This window comes from Antechinus flavipes, chromosome 2 (genome assembly GCF_016432865.1).
Source record: "Antechinus flavipes isolate AdamAnt ecotype Samford, QLD, Australia chromosome 2, AdamAnt_v2, whole genome shotgun sequence".
NCBI classification, from domain to species: Eukaryota; Metazoa; Chordata; class Mammalia; order Dasyuromorphia; family Dasyuridae; genus Antechinus; species Antechinus flavipes.
In genome coordinates this window covers 364370342-364391777 of record NC_067399.1, presented here as the reverse complement: position 1 = coordinate 364391777, position 21436 = coordinate 364370342, and the positions used below count along the sequence as shown (strand labels likewise).

Sequence of the window (21436 nt, the reverse complement as noted above, 5' to 3'; positions counted from 1 at the left end):
GTTAATTGTTCTTTAAATGTTTAGTAAAATTCACATGTAAATCCATCTGGTCTTGGAGATTTTTCTTAGGGAACTGATTAATAACTTGTTCTATTTCTTTTTCTAAAATGGGATTATTTAAGTAATTTATTTCCTCCTCTTAATCTGGGCAATCTATATTTTTGTAGGTTTCCTCCATTTCACTTAGTTTATCAAATTTATTGGCATAAATTTGGGCAAAGTAACCTAATTATTGCTCTAATTTTCTCTTCATTGGTATAAAGTTCTCCCTTTTCATTTTTAAGAGTAACAGTTTGATTTTTCTCTTTCCTTTTTCTAATCAAATTAATTAAAAGTTTATCTATTTTGTTGGTGTTTTCACAAAATCAACCAGTTTTATTTATTAAATCAATATTTTTTTTTACTTCAATTTCATTAATCTTTACTTTTATTTTTAGAATTTCAAGTTTGGTATTTGGTTGGGGGGTTTTAAATTTGTTCTTTTTCTAGCTTTTTTATTTGCAAGTCCAATTCGTTGATCTTTTCTCTATTTTATGCAAGTAAGCATCTAGAGATATAAAATTTCCCTTATTACCACTCTGGCTGCATCCCACAAATTTTATTATGTTCTCTCATTATTCTCATTCTCTTGCATTAAATGATTGATTGTGCCTATGACTTGTTTCACCCAATCATTCTTTAGGATTAGATTATTTAGTTTCCAATTTCTTTTTGTTCTATTTTCCTCTGGCTTTTTATAGAATATAATTTTTATTGTATCATGATCTGAAAAAAATGCTTTTACTATTTCTGCCTTTCTGCATTTGATTTAGCCATCTTTCTGTTCTAATATATGGTCAATTTTTTTTATAGGTTCCATGACATCCTGAGAAGAAAGTGTACTCCATTCTGTCTTCATTCAATTTTCTCTCAAGATCTAACTTTTCAAGTATTTTATTTACCTCTTTAAGTTCTTTCTTATTTATTTTGTGGTTTGATTTTTCTATTTCTGAGAGAGCAAGGTTGAGATCTCCCCTACTGTAGTTTTGCTGTCTATTTCTTCTTGCATCTCTTTTAACTTGTCCTTTAGGAATTTCCATGCTATACTACTTAGTGTATATATATTTAGTATTGATATTGCTTCATTATCTATGGCACCCTTTAGCAAGATATAGTTTCCTTCTTTATCTCTTTTAATTAGATCAATTTTTGCTTTTGCTTGATCTGAGATCAGGATGGCTATCCCTGCTTTTTTTTTTTTTTTTACTTCACCTGAAGTATAATATAGTCCTCTCCAGCCTTTTACCTTAATTCTGTATGTATCACTCAGCTTTAAACACATTTGTTGTAAGCAAAATATTGTAGGATTCTGGCTTTTAATTCAATCTGCTCTCTGCTTCCACTTTATAAGAGAATTCATTCTATTTACATTTATGGTTAAAATGACTAATTCTGTATTTCCTGCCATCTTCTTATCCCCTGATTATACTTTTCTCTTTCCTTTTCCCCTTTCTCTCCTCCCTATCATTTAACTTATGAGCACCACTTGTCTCAAGCAGCCTTCCCCCTATAGAGTCCCTTTCTCTTCTTATACCTTTCCCCTACTATTTCTGTTTTCCCTTCTATGTAGCCTACTCCTTACCTTTTTGCTCTTTCCTCTCCCTCTTTTCAATAAGGTGAGAGAGGTTTCTCTGTAAACGAAATATGTCTAATATTTTCTCTTTGAACCAAATCTAATAAGAGTAAGATTCACAAAACAAAAAGATTCATCCCTCTCCCTTCTTCCCCTCAAATAGAATAGGTTTTCTTTGCCTCTTCCAGAGATGTAATTTCCCTCTTTTTACCTCCAGTTTTCCCTTTTTGTGGGACTCTTTCGTTTGGGGTTCACTATTTTTTTTGTTTGTGTTGGATGTTTTATAACTTCTCTGCTGATTTACTGGTATGCGACCAGGGAAGAGTAGCCCAAACTGCTGTAGAATCCTCCCCCTATATTCTCCACTTGAGGAGTCTGCACCACTCTGTGCAGACTGCACCCTGCCCTGGGTCTGCACAGTGTGGATTGGCTTCTCTTGGACTGCTTGCGCCTGGCTATCTCACCTCCATGTCTGACCAAAACAGAAATTTTCTGGTGATTTTCGAAATTATCTTCTGCTGGTAATTTGTTGTCCAATAGTCATGAATTCTGCCTGTCTGGAAGTAATTCAGAGGCTGGATTTGGTAATTAGCTGATGGTTGTGGGAGATGATCAGAAAGAAATATGGGTCCTCTCCACCATCTTGGCTCTACCCCTAACTTAATTTTTCTTGAGGATTTTTATTTCATTAGTATTGGAGATCTATGTTTTCTTTCACAACTTGACTTTTATGGAAATGTTTTGCACAAGTTCACGTGTAGTTTCTTAATTTTGGGTGGGAGTAAGGGAGAGAGCATAGAACTTAAAAATCTTAAAAACAAATGTAAAAAATCATTCTGAATATAATTAGGTAAATAGTAAATAAATAAAAAAGATATTATCATGACATAAAAGTTGACAAGTAAAGAACTGAGCAATTCCTATGAGTTCCAAATTATATCTATGTACAAGCTGATGAAGAGTGAACTAAGTAAACCCAGAAGAATAATGTGCAATAAATCCATCAATGGGAATGACAACAATAAATGATAGGTCAAATATAATTTCCTATAATAGTCAATATCAGTCTTGGATAATGGATAATGAATTATATCTCCTCGGTATTCTTAATGAAAGCTATTGGAAGAAAAGTATAGAATTCAATATTTATATTCTTTTTTGAAACTTACTGTTCAGTTCCAAATTTTCTCATTGCCTTGTAACCCTGTCCCACTCAGCAAATACTAAAGCTCCGATACATATGAAGTCATAAAAATATAATGCTTCATTAGACTTGTGAAGATTAAAACAACAGTAACAACAACAGCAATAAAAAATTAGGAAAGAAAAAAGATTCTTCATCATGTACTCTGAGTCCATCAGTACTCTCTTTGGAGATGGATATCAATTTTCATCATGAATCCTTTGGTGTTACAATGGGTTAAAAATTTAAAAAAAATTTTGTTATAGCATATCAATTTCTCTAAGTTCTTGGCACTTTGCTTTGTATCATTTAATGTGTCTTCCCAAGTTTTTCAAACTGCCATTATGCTTTCAAACATCACAATCAGTTATTTCAGTTGCACCTGAATTTATTTATCCTCTTTTTGACAAAGATACTGAAATGGTTTACCATTTCTTTCTCCAGATTATTTTACAAATGGAGAAAGTGAGTCATACAGGATGTACTGACTCACCCAGGGTTACATAGCTACTCTTAGTCAGATCTGAACTGAGAGAGTTGACTTTATCCAACTCCAGACTTGGTGCTCTCTGCACTGAGCAATCTATCTGCCATCCACTAACAAAAGAGTATTCCATCACAATTATATACCATAAATTTTTTAGTCATTTTTCAATTGATTGGCAACTCCTCAGTTTTTCATTCTTTGACACCACAAAAGGAGATGCTCTAAATATATTAGTACATGTAAATCCTGTTTTCTTCTTTAATCTCCTTACAGTATAGGTATAATAATAGGAACACTGTGATAAAGTGTTTGCATGGTTTTATAGTTTGACCTTAGTTCCAAATTGTTCTTCAGAATGGTTAGACTAGTTTGCAATTCTATTAACAGTGAATAGATAAACTTAATTTCGCACATTCAACCTTTTATCATTTGCTTTTTCTGTCATCTTAGCCAATTTGATATGAAGTAGTACCAGAAACTTGTTTGCATTTACCTTTTTCTATTTACATAATATAGAACATATTTTTATATGATAAGTGACAGCTTGGACTTTCTCTTCTGCAAACTGCTAGTTCCTATGCCTTGACCAAATGTCAATTGAGAAATATCTCAAATATTATTTTTAAGTCACTGTATAGATAGATAAGTATTATCACATAATTTTTCTTAGTTAAAGGAATGGTTTCCAGTTCTAATTGCCCAGTAATGAAGAGAGCCATCTACACCCAGAGAGAGGGCTATAGGAATTGAGTGTGGACCACAACATAGCATTTTCACTCTTTCTATTTTTGTTTGCTTGCATTGTTGTTTTCCTTCTCAGGTTTTTTTTTCTTTCTTTCTAGATCCGATTTTTCTTGTGCAACAAAATAACTGTATAAATACGCATACAAACATATAATTTAACATATTTAACATGTATTGGACCAACTGCCATCTAGGGGAGAGGGTGGGGGACAGGAGGGGAAAATTTGGAACTAGAAGGTTTTGCAAGGGTCAATGTTGAAAAAATTACCCATGCATATATTTTGCAAATAAAAAGATATCATAATAAAAATAAAAAAGAATGGTTTCATTAGGTAAATGAATATTCAGATGCAAAAGTGGTATAAAATCAAAAAGCATAATTAAAACTTTTTTTTAAATAAAGGGTCTCTCCAAGCATATTCATCTCCTTGCATAAATATCATTTCTATTTAGAACAGGGCTGCTCCATCTCCATCTCCATCTCCATTGAGATATATCCTCATAGAGACAGAGTTAATGGAAGAAAAGTATGATCTTTTACTCCTTGTGATAACAAAAGCTATGAAATTGCAAACCATGGTCAAATATTAGTAATCACTAGAGAATATGAGGGTATGATTACATAGTTAAGAGAATGTTAAATAGTACAAGAATATATATGGAAATCTATTAAAATTACTTGAAGATATAGCAAAATAAATATTTTATTTATAAATATTATAAATAAATATAAATATAGAAAAATAAAGTCATGAATAAATATATATGTGTGTGTTCATACATACACATATACACTTACACCTAGGTGGCATGGTGGATAGAATACTGAACCTCAAATCAGGAAGACTTATTTCCTTGAGCTCAAATCTGGCCTTGGACACTAGTTGTGTGACTCTGGACAAGTCATGAAATCCTGTTTGCCTTAGTTCCTTCATCCATACAATGACTTGGAGAAAATAATAGCAAACAATTCCAATACCTTTGTTAAGAGAATCTCAAAAGAGATCACAAATAATTGGCCATAACTGAAATGACTGAATAATAATACCTACTTACCTACTTATCTACCTATCCATCTATCTGACCCACACAGAAACACACACACACACATAAACATATATTAACCTATAAAGGATATCCTACAAAAAATAAATGTATTCATAAATGGCCAAACCAGGAGCAGAAAGACACAATATAATGTAAACATCTGAAATCAAAGAATGAATAAAAAAGCTTATAATTATATTATATACTTGAAAAATATTATTTATAGATTTCAAACATATGTAGAATTGAGAGTTTAGGAATTCTACCCACTAGTGCAGATCAGAAATTCACTTGTAATTTATAAATAATAGTCTAGGAGAGCAAGAGGTTAAAGGGATTTGACTATGATCACATAGTCAGTTCAAGTCAGAGTGACAATTTAAATGCAAATATTCCTTAATCCATCATGCTGGTTCTTTATTAACTATACCAAGTTCTCTCTCAAGCATTCATAAAATTCCTATATTCTCACTAATAAAACAAGACCACAAACTTATTTCTGTCTCACAAGAAGAATGATATTGGTTTTAGTTTTGTTTATTTTGGATAATTACAATTTTTATTTTCTGCTGTAGTTTATTGTTAGTATTTCACTCTTTCTGAATCCTTACCATTCACATTATGAATGAATGGAATGATAATGATTCAGAAAGAAATCAATATTTTTCTACAAGTGAAGCTTTCAATTTGTCAGGGTGGGAATGTTTAGGACTACACAAGGAAGAAGTAAGTAGTAGGGAAAGCTGAGAAAGGAAAGGGGTGACACTAAATACCTTTCTCATTTTCTGTATATCAAAAACTGCCTGGTATTTTACATGCAAGACCTATATTAACTGGTGCTTGTGTATGTAATAGGAATCATTCTGACAATTTATATTTTGACTTTTTTGTGCTAGACTTCAGCACAACAGTAAATTCCTCAGGATTTTAACACATAGAAAAATCTTTAAATTCAACAGACTCATCTTGCTCAGGAGTCTCCACTTAGGCTTAGAACACATTCAAATACCTTTTCATGGCTCATTTTAGAGAGCTAAATAGAAATAATGCTCTACCTACTGTACTACATCACCAGTATTTCTCCCTCATGGATGATTATATTTCAGTATATAAAAAGAGACAGTGAAAACTTTCTGGGATGTCATCGTAAACTCTACAAAGCATGATATCTAAAGCCATTCTATACCAAAGCACTAAAAAAAAATCACAAGTAAGAACTTCTTGTTCAGCAATAGATAAGGTTACAACAACTTAGAGCAGGCCATACTTCCATAATATAGAGATATTTCTTGAAGATTTTTTAATGTGAAAAATCAATTCAACTTTTATGAATACTAATAAAAAGAATAATCACTGGATCAAAAAGAAATATATTAACCACTACTGATTACACTTGGGAAAATATTATTATTGTTATAATGAAAGAGTGATGATAATTCACTATTCACTTTGATAATGCTTCATTTGATAATGACTCACGGAAAGTGGTATAGAACTCTTGCAAACTGAGGGAACCATCATTGTTGTAGTCATCAAATCGGAGTAAGTCTTCTAGGGAACAACCGAGAAAGTCATTTTCCAGGGTCCCCTCCTTTGTAAGCTATTGAAAACAAAAGACAAAGGTAAACAGATTTGGAGCATATTTCAGAGAGAAAAGGGGCATCTTGGAAAACATAAAAAATTAAGAAGAGGATTGAATATCAAACAAGAAGGAGCAACATGACACACACATTAAAAAAAAAAAAAAAACATGACCTACAAAATGGCAAACATCTCAAAGCACTCTTCCTCATAAGCCTTCTTTCAAAGATCTCTGTGCTGGGCCCTGATAGAGGATTGTGATATTAGTATGTCAGTCTGCTCAGGGTCAAGTTATACAGGAAAGAAAATTTTCAAAGACAGAGATTTATCTGAAGCTAGACATTTTGTTAAGGGAAGTGTATAGATTAAACACTGATCTTTCAAATGCCAAGGACAGGTCTTTTCCTCATACCACATCTTGTAAGAAATAGAATTTTAGACACAAAAAGTAAATTGCAAATCTTCCTCTATTCAAAGAACACTTAGAGCAGATATTATATCCTCATATATTAAGAAGAGGATGAAGAGCATCTTGGTATGAACTTTGTCAGCTCTTGTTCTGCATGTCAAACATTCTTAGGGTACCATGTCTATGTCTTACCCATGCTGCTGTCACTAAAGAATATTCATTTTCTATCATCACAGTAATTCTATTTGTTGTTTGCCACAATTCCACATCTATGCTATCACATTGTGATTTATGGCCATTTCAGTTTCAGTCATATCATCCAAGTAGAATTTTTTTTATAACAGTTTTCTCTAAGTGAGTAAAACTAATAGCTTATCCAATTTTATACTTTCTTCACACAAGTATAGCAAAATACAAATCTGAAACACAGATGGATAGGAAGACAATGGGGACTTAATGAATGTTTATAAAAGAATAACATATAAGATTAACAAGAATTCTTTTCAGGGCTACCTTACTTTAATCCTTCGTCCTTTAACATTTTTAAATTCATCATCATCTTACTGTACATATTATAATCATTTTCCTGGGGGAAAATGTGACTGGAAAATTAAGTTGTATGCCCATTGAAAAGGACAAAAGATAAAGAAGAGTTATTTCATGTCAAGGAGGTGATGAACTTAAAATGAAGAAGGAAATGTACATTTGTAGACATGGCTAATGTGGGAATATTATTTGATTGAATATGCATATTTCATGAGGATTTTCATTTTCTTTATTTTTATTCAATTATTCATAAGGAATAAAAAGAAAAGTGGGAAAGAAAAAATAGTTGATTCTTAATGGAAAAAATAATTAAAAAAAAAAAGAACTGAATACCACAGAGATAGAAGTTGAATGGGGATTTTGCTACTGTAAAAGGGAAATTTGCATACCAGCTTTTCTGGTAGATGAGATTTCAGATTCTGGCTCTGACATATCTTTGGCCTTTCTCAAGACTCATCTTTTAGCTTTTGTTTTAGAAACAAAAATGTTCCGTTAGAAGTTTTTTTGTTTCAATTTTTGTTGTAAATTCTGAGACACAAAGACTTACGGTCCAAAGGGCAAAAAGCCTTAAAGCTATCCCTTCCCAAAATATATATTATTTGGGGGCTCACTGCAAATATATAATAATTATATATAGTTATATAATAATTAGAAACTGAAGGATGTAAGATTGACCAAAAAAAGAAAATTAATCATATACTTTGAAGAAAGGTTAAAGCTCAAAGCTACAAGGAATAGTAAAAGATAAGAGATGTAAATGAGCAGGCTTGGCATAAGAATTTAGGAAGATATAAAATTTATTTCTTATATATTGAGTTCTGTGTAATAGAAAGTATTGAATTAGGTAAAAATCAATATATTTTCAGTCAATCAAGAATTTATAATTAGTTAGGAAGATACATTCTCCTTTATATGATATTCTTGATAATAGCATGATTATAAATGTTTTACAAGTTTTCCAGGTTAATATAAATATGTTCAACACATTTTAAAGCATAATATACCTAATGAAAAATTTCATCAAGATTTTCTTAGGACTAGATATCACAAAAACAATCAAGAACTGACTAAAATAATTTATTTATTTCATATCAATAAATGCTTACATATCGGACAACTGGTTTAATCTGATTCCAACATGCAATTGAATTTTTTGTCTATGACTTTCCTTTAAAAAATGGATACAGTGTACAGGAAGAAGATGGATTCTCCATTGAACAAATGGCTAATAGACAGAAGGTGGAGCTGAAAAGGACATTAGAGATCACCTATTACTTCTTCATTCATTTTATCAGTGAAGAAACTGAAGTCCAAAATGAAAAATGCATTGTAAGAAGACACATACATCAAATAGCAGTATCATAACTCAAATTTTAGTGCTTATGTGTTTGAGTACTTCGTTTAATATTGCAGACATATTATAATTGGATCATAGCAAAGTATTTTAAGATAACATTGGAAGTAATGTTACATTGTTAAGATAACATTGGAAGTAACAATGGAGAGATATAATAAAAGTAAATAAAATTATACACAGTATAATAAAGAGAAGTCACATTAGGAATTTAATTTTTCAAAGCATTTTATATAATGTTTTATTTGAACTTTCTCACAAAGCTACGAATGGGATACTATTATTATTTTCAATAGCAGGTAAAGGAAAATAAACATAGAAATACCAAAGCTCATAAGTTCCTGAAGCAAGATTTGAATTCAAATTTTTCTGAATCTAAATCCTATGATCCATATAGTATAACACCTAGATGTCCTAGACATGAGATAAATGATATTGTGTGAGTATAGTATGGTCAGAAAAGTTAAAATTACATCTTGAGGAATGAATAAATGAATCCTTATATTGTTCTGAGCTACCCACCACTTGACAGTGATCAGGAGCAGTTAAATGACATCAATTTGATAAACTAGACTGTTGGGAAGAACCAAAGAAGATAAATTCAATGATTTATGCTAGATTTGATAACTGTCAGTTTCTGATGATATCAAAATTGACCTTATAATGACTTTGAAATAGGCGACAATGAGATAGATAATCACATTTGTCAATATAAGTAACCTTAGTCTTAAAGTAACCTGGAAATGGGAACTCAGATCAGCAAGAGGAATTGGAGTATTGCTCATACAGGTTCCTTACTGGCAAGTCAGATAAAAAGCCTGCATCCTGATATCTTCCTCTAATCTTGTTGTATTTATGTTGATTTCTAGCACTAAGCAGTAGATGAACCTTGGACTTATGCTTTGTTGCTCTGACTCTAAGGACATATAAACGGCTGATAAGCATAAAGAAAAAACATTACTCCTTTCAGACTTTCATCAAATGAAAAAAAAAAAAGATGACTGAACTACTTTCAAGAAATTTCTAGAAAACTAGTCTAAATTATGGACTGTGAGCCCTGAAACTGGATAGAAAACATAAGAAAAATGCTTATTAGGAAAAATTCTGACAAGTTAAAACAATAATTATTGTTAGAACTGGTAAAACATTTTAAAATATATTATTCTTTACATTACATAATATTTAAAATAACAAAACTAAATAAGTAAATAAACCACAAATCTTTATGTGTTAAGTAAAAAGGATTCTATGAAAGTGAAATCAACCATAAGTTCCAAGATCAATTTAGGATAGAGAAAAATATATTTTTTTATTGAAAATTGACTTATTATCCATAAGACTGACACATTTTTACTGTGTTGTTTGATTTATTATTAAAATAAAACCCAACTGGTATAGAATGATTTAGCTGCATTGTATTACAGAGATTTATAAAGGTAACTTTCAACATGTTAAATTTTAAAGAGGAAATGACATTCCAATGGCCATGCTTGTAAATGGACTCTTCTTTCTATAAGGAGGAATTTCTTTAATTCCATAGGTTGAGCTACTCAATGAAAGTAGAAGTAGCTACTCTAGAAACTAGAGGAATAATTCTTTTTTTTTAATGATCTTTAATATTTGGACAAATTGAGATTCAACTTTTAGCTGAATTCACTCATATTCCCTACCAAAAAAAAAAATACACTTGCTACTCAATTAATTTCTAAAGCCATTTGTAAAGGGCTGAAACTCTTCAATCAATGCACCGAGGTTGGTTCTAGCACTTAAGGCTAATTACCGATTGGACAATACTCTATAAGCATATGCTTGGAAAATGGCCCTTCCCACTATCCTGTCCTGGCTAGATAATTGGTGTATACAGAGAATTGTAGAAGGGACTAGGGAGTGGAGTAAGACTAACCAAGGTCACTTCTGAGTGGGAGACAAAGAGGAGAAGTTGTGGAGATTATGCATCCATCCAATTCAGTCCTACCACTAAAGACCAAGAATAAAGACTAAGGACTTTTGCTTATCCTGACTCCGACTGATTCTAAGGTATCCAGGGTGCTAACGCAGTCATCACAGCCATTCACAAGGGTAAGCCACTTTTCCTCTTTGGTTCTCTGGTGCTTTGATTCCTGATTTGTAAAATGGGGATAGGGAATGTTACTCTGACTCATTTACTCTCTCAGTGAGTATCAGATTAATAATGAACATGATTATAAAAACTACAAAGTGGGATGCAATTGTGAGCTACCATATAAAGATTCTATCCTGTCCTTTGCACATAGATTCAGAAATGTCAGTGAAGGGAAGGTCCAAGAATATACCAGGGCAGTTTTTAATATGATTCTGTTTTATAAATATCTTTTGTTGAACTTTGACCCGGAAATAAGTATACAGAAATCAGAATGAAGATTGAGAATGTACAATGGCAAAAAGTGAAGGGACCAACAGAAAATTTAACTGAGCTTAATTAAAAAAGCTTTGCGATTACAATTAAAAGCCAAGAATGTGAACCCCAGCTCTGTCGCTTAATACATGTTTCAATTTGGATAAGTTGTCTGGAGTTGTCTAAATTATCTCAAAGGTTCTACATGCTCCCCTCCCCACACAAACACAGAATAGCACCCTACTATAATCACAGTAAGTATGATCTATTGGCGTAAGCAATGGATTTAGGAGTCAGGGTAACTTGAAATCAAATCCTACCTAAGAAATTTATCAGGTATTTGGTCTCAGGACAAAGGTAGTAGATAGAACACTTGGTTGGGAGGCAGGAAGATCTTAATTCAAATATGGCATCAGGAGGGTATTTTTTTCTTGCTTCTACAATTACAATATTACAATATTATCAGTAGACTAATGATAATAGCCAATATTTATATATCTCTTACTATGTGCTAAGCACATTATAATTAATAACTCATTTGATCCTCATAATCACTCTGGAATATAGGTGCTATTATTTTTACAGATAAAGGAGCTGAGGCAAATAGATTAAGTGATTGGATGGGGTTCCACAGCTAGTAAGTGTCTGAAGCCTAGTTTGAACTCAGAACTTCTTGACTGTAGGTACCTTGAGCCACTTAACTGGGTCAGTGCTTAATAATTCGTGGGCCCATCCTCAAGTTATCCCTCACCAAACCAATAGGCCTGGGTTTTTCAATCATTCCGTTCCTTAGTGAGAAAAAAATCAATGTTTGCTTCATATCTCTGAACTGTAAATTGGGGATAATAATAGCACCTATTATTGGAAAGAACTTTATGGCAACTCTGAGCAATATTCTAAAAAGCAGACACATCACCAACGGTGCCTAAAGCCAAAAATATGGTATTTCCAGTAGTAGTTGGACTAGAAAGAAAATTGATCAGCTCAGAATCAATGCTTTGAAATAGTGATTCTGGAGAAGATTTTTGGAAGTTTCCTGGAGAACAAGGAGTTCAAAGCAATCAATTCCTTCAGAAAGAAATTAATTCAGATTATTAATTGGAAGGTCAAATATTAAGCTGAAGCTAAAATTTTTTGACCACAATGTATGAGACTCATTGGAAAAGAGCCTGATGTTAGAAAATAATGAAGGAAAAAAAGGAAATGACAGAAAATGAAATGGATAGATGTCATGGAAGAAATGGACGTATGATTAGACAAACTTCAAGAAATAATGGAGGATAGAAGGACCTGGTGTAATATTATCCATGGGGTCACAAGGAATTAGATATGACTGAATGATTGAACAACAACAACAACAAATAACACCTACACCCAGGTTTATATTGAGGACCAAATATATTTCTAAAGCACTTAAGTCATTACCTGGAATATAACAAATCCTACAGAAATATTAATTATTACTATTTTATGCTGATTTTGATTTCTTTGTGACTTACTTTCCTCTTCTATAAAAATGAAAATTTTGGATTAATGAACTCTAAGTTGACCTACTTCTAGGTCTATGGTCCTGTGAAAATATCAAGAGGGAAATTAAAGTTTAAAAAGAGAATACCATGTTAAAATTGTAACAGAGACAGAGCTCTGCAGTCTGCATCTGGTGATATTTCCATTATACTATACTACCAAAACAAATTCAGAAACAACTTAATCTCTGCACTAAGGAAGGTCATTCTTCTGTTTTTTTGCTTTGCTGTCTCTAGTACTATTACCATGATGAATTCAAAAGGTCAGGAATTGGTAATTAAAGGTAAGAGTCTGCAGTTTATCATATTTGACTTCTCTGACAAAGTATCTGTCAATAAGCACAAACTGGAGGAGAAGAAGCCAACCTGTTATTTATTCTAGCATTATTTCCATTAGGAGGAAAGAACTTGAGAGAAAAAAAGGAGATCCTTTCCTAATTAAAGCACTTGAGAACCATTCTAAAGTGTATATTTTGCTAGTTAGCAGGGAAGACTTTAGAGCACGTTTGAAAATAACAATTGTGAGTGATGGGTAGAATGAAGCAACAACCATGATTTTGTTTTTGATAATATTTTGAACTGATCTAAATGAAAGATTGTCAACATCTGGGAGAAAAAAATAGAAGGAATACCACTTCCAAGATGGATTTCTATATCTGCTTTACATTAACAAGACAGTTAGTCAACATTTACCATTCATAGAGGATTTCAATTGTGTTTCACTTAATTTACACAGTGAGTAAAGAATATACTGACCTGAGTCAGTTCAGAGCTGCTGAGGTATCCATTGCTATTGTAATCTAAGTACTTGAAGAGAGATTCCACAAGGAATTGTTTCTGGGATGATGAGTCTGAACCAGGATCTCTGCTCTGTGTGTGACGGTGAGCTTGTAGGTCTAACAGAATGTGCTTTAGACGACTGTAGTCAGCCATGGTGCATGTGTCACCTGAAAGAGAATACTCGATTAGTGTACCTGAAGTGATTTAAAAGAACTCAGTTTCAGCTGATGAAAGACTTGAGGAAACATTATAATGACCTTTCATAAAAATATGAGACCTGTTTATTTTCATCTAGAGGTTTAGAAATATGAAAACATATTTCCAGACTGGAGAGCAAGTTTTTTTTTTAATCAACAATATAAAGTTGGCCTTCCTTTAAATAAACCAGGTTTGCATTTGATCCAAGATTATTTAAAAATAGGAAAGGATATACCTAATTATAATCAGGATATAGACAGAAATCTCTGGACAATCTCTGCTTTAGAAAAATGAGAAATGACACTCTGTATCAATCATTGACTCTTTCTATCAGTGACTTGCCCAGTGAATATTGTTAGAATCATGAAGCAATTTGGCAAATGGAGCATGAAACAGTCAATGACACAGTATTTTTTTCTCAATAATGATGCATTCCAGAGGAAACCTGAATCAGGTACAGGAAGATAAACTATTCTTGGCACACTAATAGAGTTATGGAGCCACACTAAAAGTGAGTGATGAGCCCAAGATTGTCTACTATGTAGGTGAATTTCTGAAAGAGTTATAATGTCAATGCCAAGCCATGGACTTGATTACTTTGTTCACTTTTTTTTTAAATCATGAATTATGAAGCCAAGGATTTTGGAAGTTGGTAAGGTAAATGCCATTTGACTAATGAATCAATCCACATAAGACGATTATTGCCTATTTCATGGAATGACATTTGATCTAGTGAAAATTTATACTGATTTTTGAAAGAGAGAAGTAGAAAACTTTTTATAAAAGCACCAATTATAAATCGTGAAATCATTTTATAGCTTCCCAAAATTCAGCTCAGGTAAGGAACGTTATTTGAGAATTGGATTCCCATGAATGAAGACCCTAGAACACTGTTAAACTTCTATTGACAAGGCTGTGAACAGAGGTGAGAGAGAGAAAATATAGTGGGATTGGATTGGAGATGAGATCAACGACAGTGCAATACTAGAGAAATAAGAGGAAGTGAAGAAGACTGATAAATGGTATTTTCCTTCTATTCCTTAGAAATAGGTGCTAAGTTCAGTTATTTATAAGCATCTAGAGGAGTTTATAACAGTCAAAGCTGTCTAAACTTCAAGCTGGACACATGCCCATTTGCTTTATTACAGAAGTGACAGAGAGGATTTTTGTGTTGTCTTCACATCAAATACTATTACTTCCTGGCTTTCATAAAAGTCATTCTTCAAAGCTTTGCAGATAGGACAAGTTTTTGAATAAGACTTTTGGCTCTAAATTGAACCTCAAAAGTTTGTCAATTTATATTTTGTTGCTATTTAGCAGTAATAAAGATTTTGTTATAATAGAATTCATGAAAGATGAATCTGAATGCAAGTGAAATAGCATTTTGCCTAATCAGCAAACACCTTAACCACTCTATGTATTCCTGCAGGATACAGTGTTATTACAATTTCTAGAGAAAAAGGTGACCAGAAGAAGTAATGTATTAAATAAATAAAATTATTTGCCTCATTTGATAGAACTAAGCCTTTCTGAAATCTTGGAAAACCTGTGACTGTCACAGTTAGGTGATCATTTGTTTTTCTTCTGTATGTTCAAATGTTTATGTTGGTCAGTACAACTTTGATCCTCTACATAAAAAAATTGTATATTCCATACATAGTGAGGTAAGACATATAATTTTTGAAAATCTCTACCATGTCTCCTAGAGGTGATGGCAGATGTTAATCTTGAATTTCATATGTCCCACTGAGATGCATAGCAGGAGAAGAAAATTAAGATTTGAATGAGATACTGACATTAATGGGCACACACCAGCAGTCAATCAGTAATCATTTATAAAGTGAAGATTATGTTCCAGACACTACACTATGGTTCTGTGTTAAAAAAAAAAAGAAAGAAACAAAAATTGTTTCTTGCCTTCAAGGGACTTACAATCTAATAGGGGAGAGAAGATGTAAACAAATATAACTATAATTAGATGAACAGAATATAAAAAGTAAATGGGAGACAATAACATTAAATAGATTTATGGAAGGTTTCCTATGGAAGGTTAGGAGTCAGAGAAGAGAAGGAAAAGCTTTCCAGGCATGGAGAAACAGCAACAGAAAATGTTATGAGCTGACAGATGGAATATCTTGATGTAAAAAATAGGCAGGAGACAGTGTCACTAGATCAAAGTATACATGCCTGATAGTAAGGTATAAGATGACTGAAAATGCAGAAGTAGACTAGGTTTTAAAGGGCTTTGAATCCAAATAGAACAGTTTATATTTTATCCTCCAGGCAGTAAAAAGTTGGTAGAATTTATTGAGGTGGGGGTGGTGGTGACATAATTGAAATTGCAGTTTAGGAAAATTGATTTAATGGCCAAATGGATAATGGATTGGCAGGGAAAGATGAGGCAAGTAATCCCCTCTCTACCACAACAGGCTATTTCAATAATTTAAGGGTACTATGAGGGTCTAAAAAGACCTAATTGCTATCAAAAGATAGCAGAATCAGAGGACAGAAGGTTAAGTATTCAAGAGATGCTGAAAAAGTGAAATCCGCAGGTTTTGGGAGTAATTTGGATATGGATACTGAGAGATAATAAATAATTCAGGAAAACCCCCCGTTCAGAGCTGTAGAGATAATAAGGAAGGTGATGTCCACTACTATAACAAGGAAGATAAGATGGGAGGAGGGTTTGGCTAAAATAAAATTTGTCTAATATGTTTACTTGACATCCAGATCAAAATGTGGGAGGAGTTAAAGATGCCAAATTAAAGATCAGCAGAAAAATTGGGACATGAAAGATACATTTGAGAGTCAGCACAATACAGATAGTAACCAAATTCATGAGAACTCAAGAAATCACAAAGTTAAGTAACAGAGAGAAAAAAAGAGGATCCAAACAATGATCATTAAAAACAAGAATTTAGCACCTACTTATCAAGAATAGTTTTTTAAAGGAATAAGCTATTTAATAGTAGTAATGGGAGATCTACTTGGAAGGTATTGTGCACCTTGATCTAATCTCTTTCACACTTTTTATTGGAAGCACTGACTTTTTGTTTGGTGTCCTTGAAGCCACTCTAATCTCTTATCTCTGCTGAGCAGAGAGAATTGTGTGGTTTCATCCCAGCTTCAGTTTATTATAAAAATATTAGGGCCCCAAATTTCTAATTATTGCTGTGTCCTACGTATATTATCTATCTGATCCTTAAGGGACAGATAAACTGGGGGATGATTAATTGAACTGGAAATTTAGAATTGTCATTAGAATTAGTTTGCAACAAATACCACTAAGAGAATGATCCAAAATGAAATTTCAATAAGTACCCTGGATGCTATGTGAAACATTTCTGCCTTTCCATAGGAATGGGCTATGACAATGCCATTAACACAAATGGGTTCAGATATGATGGAGACCAATACAGTATATGTGATTTTTGCATATACTGGCTGGCTACTCTCTTCCAGCATTAATTCTTATAGCAAGTGTCTTATCATCAAACCTTAGGATTTTAAGAAAAGTTGGAGTTCCAGCTGCTAATTCTTTCTTGCTTAGAGTATTAAAAGGCAAAATTCAGTTGTAATTGTTCACTCCCACACAGGACTTGTTTTGTCACAGCACCAGAGGAGCCCAGCAGGACTGCCTAGGAAGTAGCATTTGCATATAGATACCAAACAGCTGGCAAAATGCACATGCTAAGAATTTGGGAGCTAATTGGGCATGTGAATTATAAACTCTGCTTAGTCCTGCATCTTTAGACTACTTGGAGTCATAGAAGTCTCATCGCCAACAACAGATCTAATTGTCAGTGTCTCTTCTATTTAATTTAGGAAACTTGATTCAAGATCCAAGTTCTTCATTGCACATTTAGTGACCTTATCTGTCAAAAAACATGGGGAGTCCTAAAAGTTGTACATTGGCATTGGCCAAATATCTATCTTGTGATTTGAAAGCTGGATTCTAGGTCACATAGTTTGGCATGTGAGAATTTTATGCCATGGTGGTGTGAGTAGTAAGGTTTAAAGTAGTTCTGCAGGGATTTGAGAATCTGAACTGTACCAAGTAGGGCTATTTGAATAATGACTAGAAATAAACCTACAACTATCAGAAAGGATACATTATTGATCCTCTTTTCATTCCAATGTTCTTCTCTCCTATGATAGAGAAGCTCCTAAAACTGGAAATTCATTTTAATCCTGGGCTTCGGAAAACCTGAAAATCACCTTCACCTTTCTCACCCTTTTTTATGATTCATTTGCTCTTCCTAGAATTCATATTTTAAAGAAAATGTTCAGGTCAATCATGATTTCATTCTATTCAAAGTTCCTCTGCAGATGACTTCTCTTCTCTTCTTCTCTTGGGATTTGACACAACTCTACATGTATACCTTTCTGGCCTCATTTTACTTTTTCAGGGGTTTTCTTATCCCATTAGAATAAGTGCCTTGTGGGAAAGAGCAGTCCTACATTGTACCTAGTGAAGGATAATTTGAAAGGGCTTCATAAGCATTAAACTACCATGTCAATTGATAATTCAAAATTGATTATCACTTATAACTAGCTCAAAAAAGGTGGAGAAACTAATTTGTTTTCAGACAAAAATTCTTCAGTGGGATGGAAGCATCTGAAGGGAATTAAGAAGGGGATTTTTTTGAGGCTGGGCACAAGAGCTTTTCCTCAGGGACACCACATGGCCAAATAAAAAAGTCCAGGAAGAAAAAAAAATAAGGAGGTAAGAACATAAATACTGAAGAAAAATTATTCCATCATCAAAATTTTATTACAAGTTAGTAGAAACAACATCTTAGAGTACATGTCTTTATTATTTGACAGTAGACAGCAAAGCAAAGAAGCTGATGAAAGTATGAAAAACAATGTAATCATTTTCTCCTTTTCTTCAATCATCCTGTGACTTTATAATGTGATATGCTTTTTCTCTAGTGAGGGTGGAAAATGTTCAAAATCCTTAGTCATGTTGAGAGGTAAACAGTCACAATAGTTGAAGCACACAGTGTATGTAGCTACATTATCTAAAATGGTTTTATACCTTTCTATTGCTATTGCTATTTAGTCATTTTCAGTCATGTCTAATTCCTCCCGATCCCATCGTTAGCTATCTTGGCAAAGATAATGTTATGGTTTAGTATTTTCTTCTCCTGTAGATTTTATAGATGTGGAAACTAAGACAAACAAGGTTAAGGTACTGGCCAAAGGTCAGTGTCTGAGGCTAGGTTTGAGCTCAACCCTTCCTCACTCCAAGCCTAATGCTTTATCCCATTGGGCAAATTTGCTTCCATGTGCTAAAATTTCTGCAATAGTGGCAAAATCTTAATAATAATATTTATGATAAAATTCCTTATATCCACAATATAACTTAATAGTAAATATTGCAAAATATAATCTAGTTTAGAGGACTTTATTGAATGTGTGCGTGTGTGTGTGTGTGTGTGTGTGTGTGTGTGTGTGTGTGTGTGTTTAGGGCTAACATAAAACTATGTTTTGGAAAATCATTTTAGTCCCTAAATTTAGGAACAATTGTAATAGGAAGAGATCTGAAAGACACTCAAGAGTAGGGTATTACAATAGTATAGGCAAGACATCATGCCAAACTGATGTCTGTGTCATAGAAGAAAAGCAGGCATATTTGAGATATGTTGAAAAAATAAAATAAAGAGGACTTTTTAATAGATTTATTATAAGGGGAGAGGAAATATAAAGGTGAGATATAGTAAAGGAGTTGGAGTACAATTACTAAAGATGAACTTGGCTTTGGTGACATTGAGCTTAAGATATCTATTTCAAATCTACTTTGAGATGTCACAAAGGCAATTGGAAATACAAGATCAGAGGTGAATGCAGAGTTTGCAGTAGGAGAGGTCTATTTGAAAAACCAGCATAGGTGGAAAATAAAATCATGGTTAATAATGAAGTCACTATGGAAAGTAGTATATAGAGAGAAGAGAAGAGTGTTCAAGAGAGAACACTGCAGGAAATCAGTGATCACAGGGCATAATCTAGATGAGGTTTAAAGAAGTAGACTCAATAAAAGGAGCCAAAAAAGGAATAAAGAGACAGGAGAGAATACTATCCATAAGAAATTGAGAAAAGAAAGCATAAAGGAAGAAAGAATGTTCAATAATGTCAAAGGATTTATACGTGTCCAAGGGATTAAGGATTGAGGACAAGTGTATGTAATTTCCAACTATCTAGACAAATCTATATCTATCTATCTATCTATATAAATCTATATAAAGAGAGAATAATTCTAAAGCAAAGAGGAGGTAAAAATTCTGTGTTTTATATATATATATATATATATCTATATATATATATATATATACACACACACACACATATATATATATATAGACATATATATATAATATAGAGTATAGTAGTAGAGGTAATAAAATGACATTTACCAAAACATTAAATTCAGGCAAAAGAGTGAAGAGAAACAAAGGTGAACATGAATAAAAATGATAAGGAACTAAATTAAGATAAACTGGTTCCATTCAAATAAGAAAAAAACTCTAATAGCTCTAGTTGTCATAGAAGAAGTCTACTTAGATGAGGTCTGGGAAAGGTTCTGTTTTGTTTTAATGATCTTATGAAAAAGATGGAAAGAGTTAGGAAGAAGAATAAACTGCAGGGGTGGGACTGGGAAATAAAAGGAATGCTATGGTACTTTGTAGAGGGCTGAAACTATTGGGATGCACTGAGGTCAGGACTGCTGAGCGCCTGAGGCTAACTTCTGATTGAACAATACTCTGTGCACATATACTTGGAAAATGGTCCTTTCCACTATCCGTACTGGCTCAATGATTGGTGTATAGAGGAGTGTAGGAGGGACTAGGGGGTGGAGTAAAACTATCCAGGGACACACTCTCAGCAGCCGTAGATGAGGGAGAAGGCGGTGGCAAGAGAATCTGCTTCCATCCTGTTTAATCCTGCGTCTGGGGACTGAGAATAAAGATTGAGGACTTTTGCTTATCCTGACTCCAGCTGATTCTGGGGTGTCCTGGGTGCTAGCATGTTCATTACAGTACTTTTATAAGTACCATTTTATAATGGTAAACATGAAAAAGTTATATAAATAGAATATTATTATGTTCAATTTTTATCACAGTAATGACAAGACAGGATTCCTGAGAACTAATAATTTCTCTCTTGATGTGTCTTTCTCTACTGTGTGCAACATGGTACCCAAATGATTAAAGAGGGAAAAGAAGGCAAAATGAGTGAATTATTTTTTTGTGGGGGTGTTTGAGCAAATTGCCAGTGTAAAAAGTTATTTGGATATTACATCCTTATAATATTTTTCACTTTTCTAATACTTGCAACTAAGTACACATTATGGTAGGAGAAAACATATGACATTTAAAAGTATGATATAGACATTCAATACGCTTTTGATATCTAAAAGATCACTAAGCATGGCATTACTACAAAATCAACAAAAGCATGTTTCAGATGAACAGTACACAATCATATATGTGAAAAGAAGAACCTTTAAGCTTTTTTGTAATCAAATGAATAAACTTCAGAGTTAAAGAAAATAAGGCAGAGAAGTTATTTATTGTGATGAATGAAACCCATGT

General features: G+C 33.0%; 1 protein-coding gene across 1 annotated transcript in view; it reads right to left on the bottom strand.

The window, feature by feature from the left end:
* The window catches only part of FSTL4 (follistatin like 4), a 529546-nt gene that overhangs the window by 315984 nt on the left and 192126 nt on the right, over positions 1-21436 (bottom strand). Inside the window, exons 3-4 of the mRNA XM_051973685.1 lie at positions 13620-13810; positions 6553-6673 (exon numbers count right to left, since the gene is read on the bottom strand). Of these exons, the coding sequence (XP_051829645.1) occupies positions 6553-6673; positions 13620-13810 (312 nt within the window). The remainder of the gene's footprint in view (positions 1-6552; positions 6674-13619; positions 13811-21436) is intronic.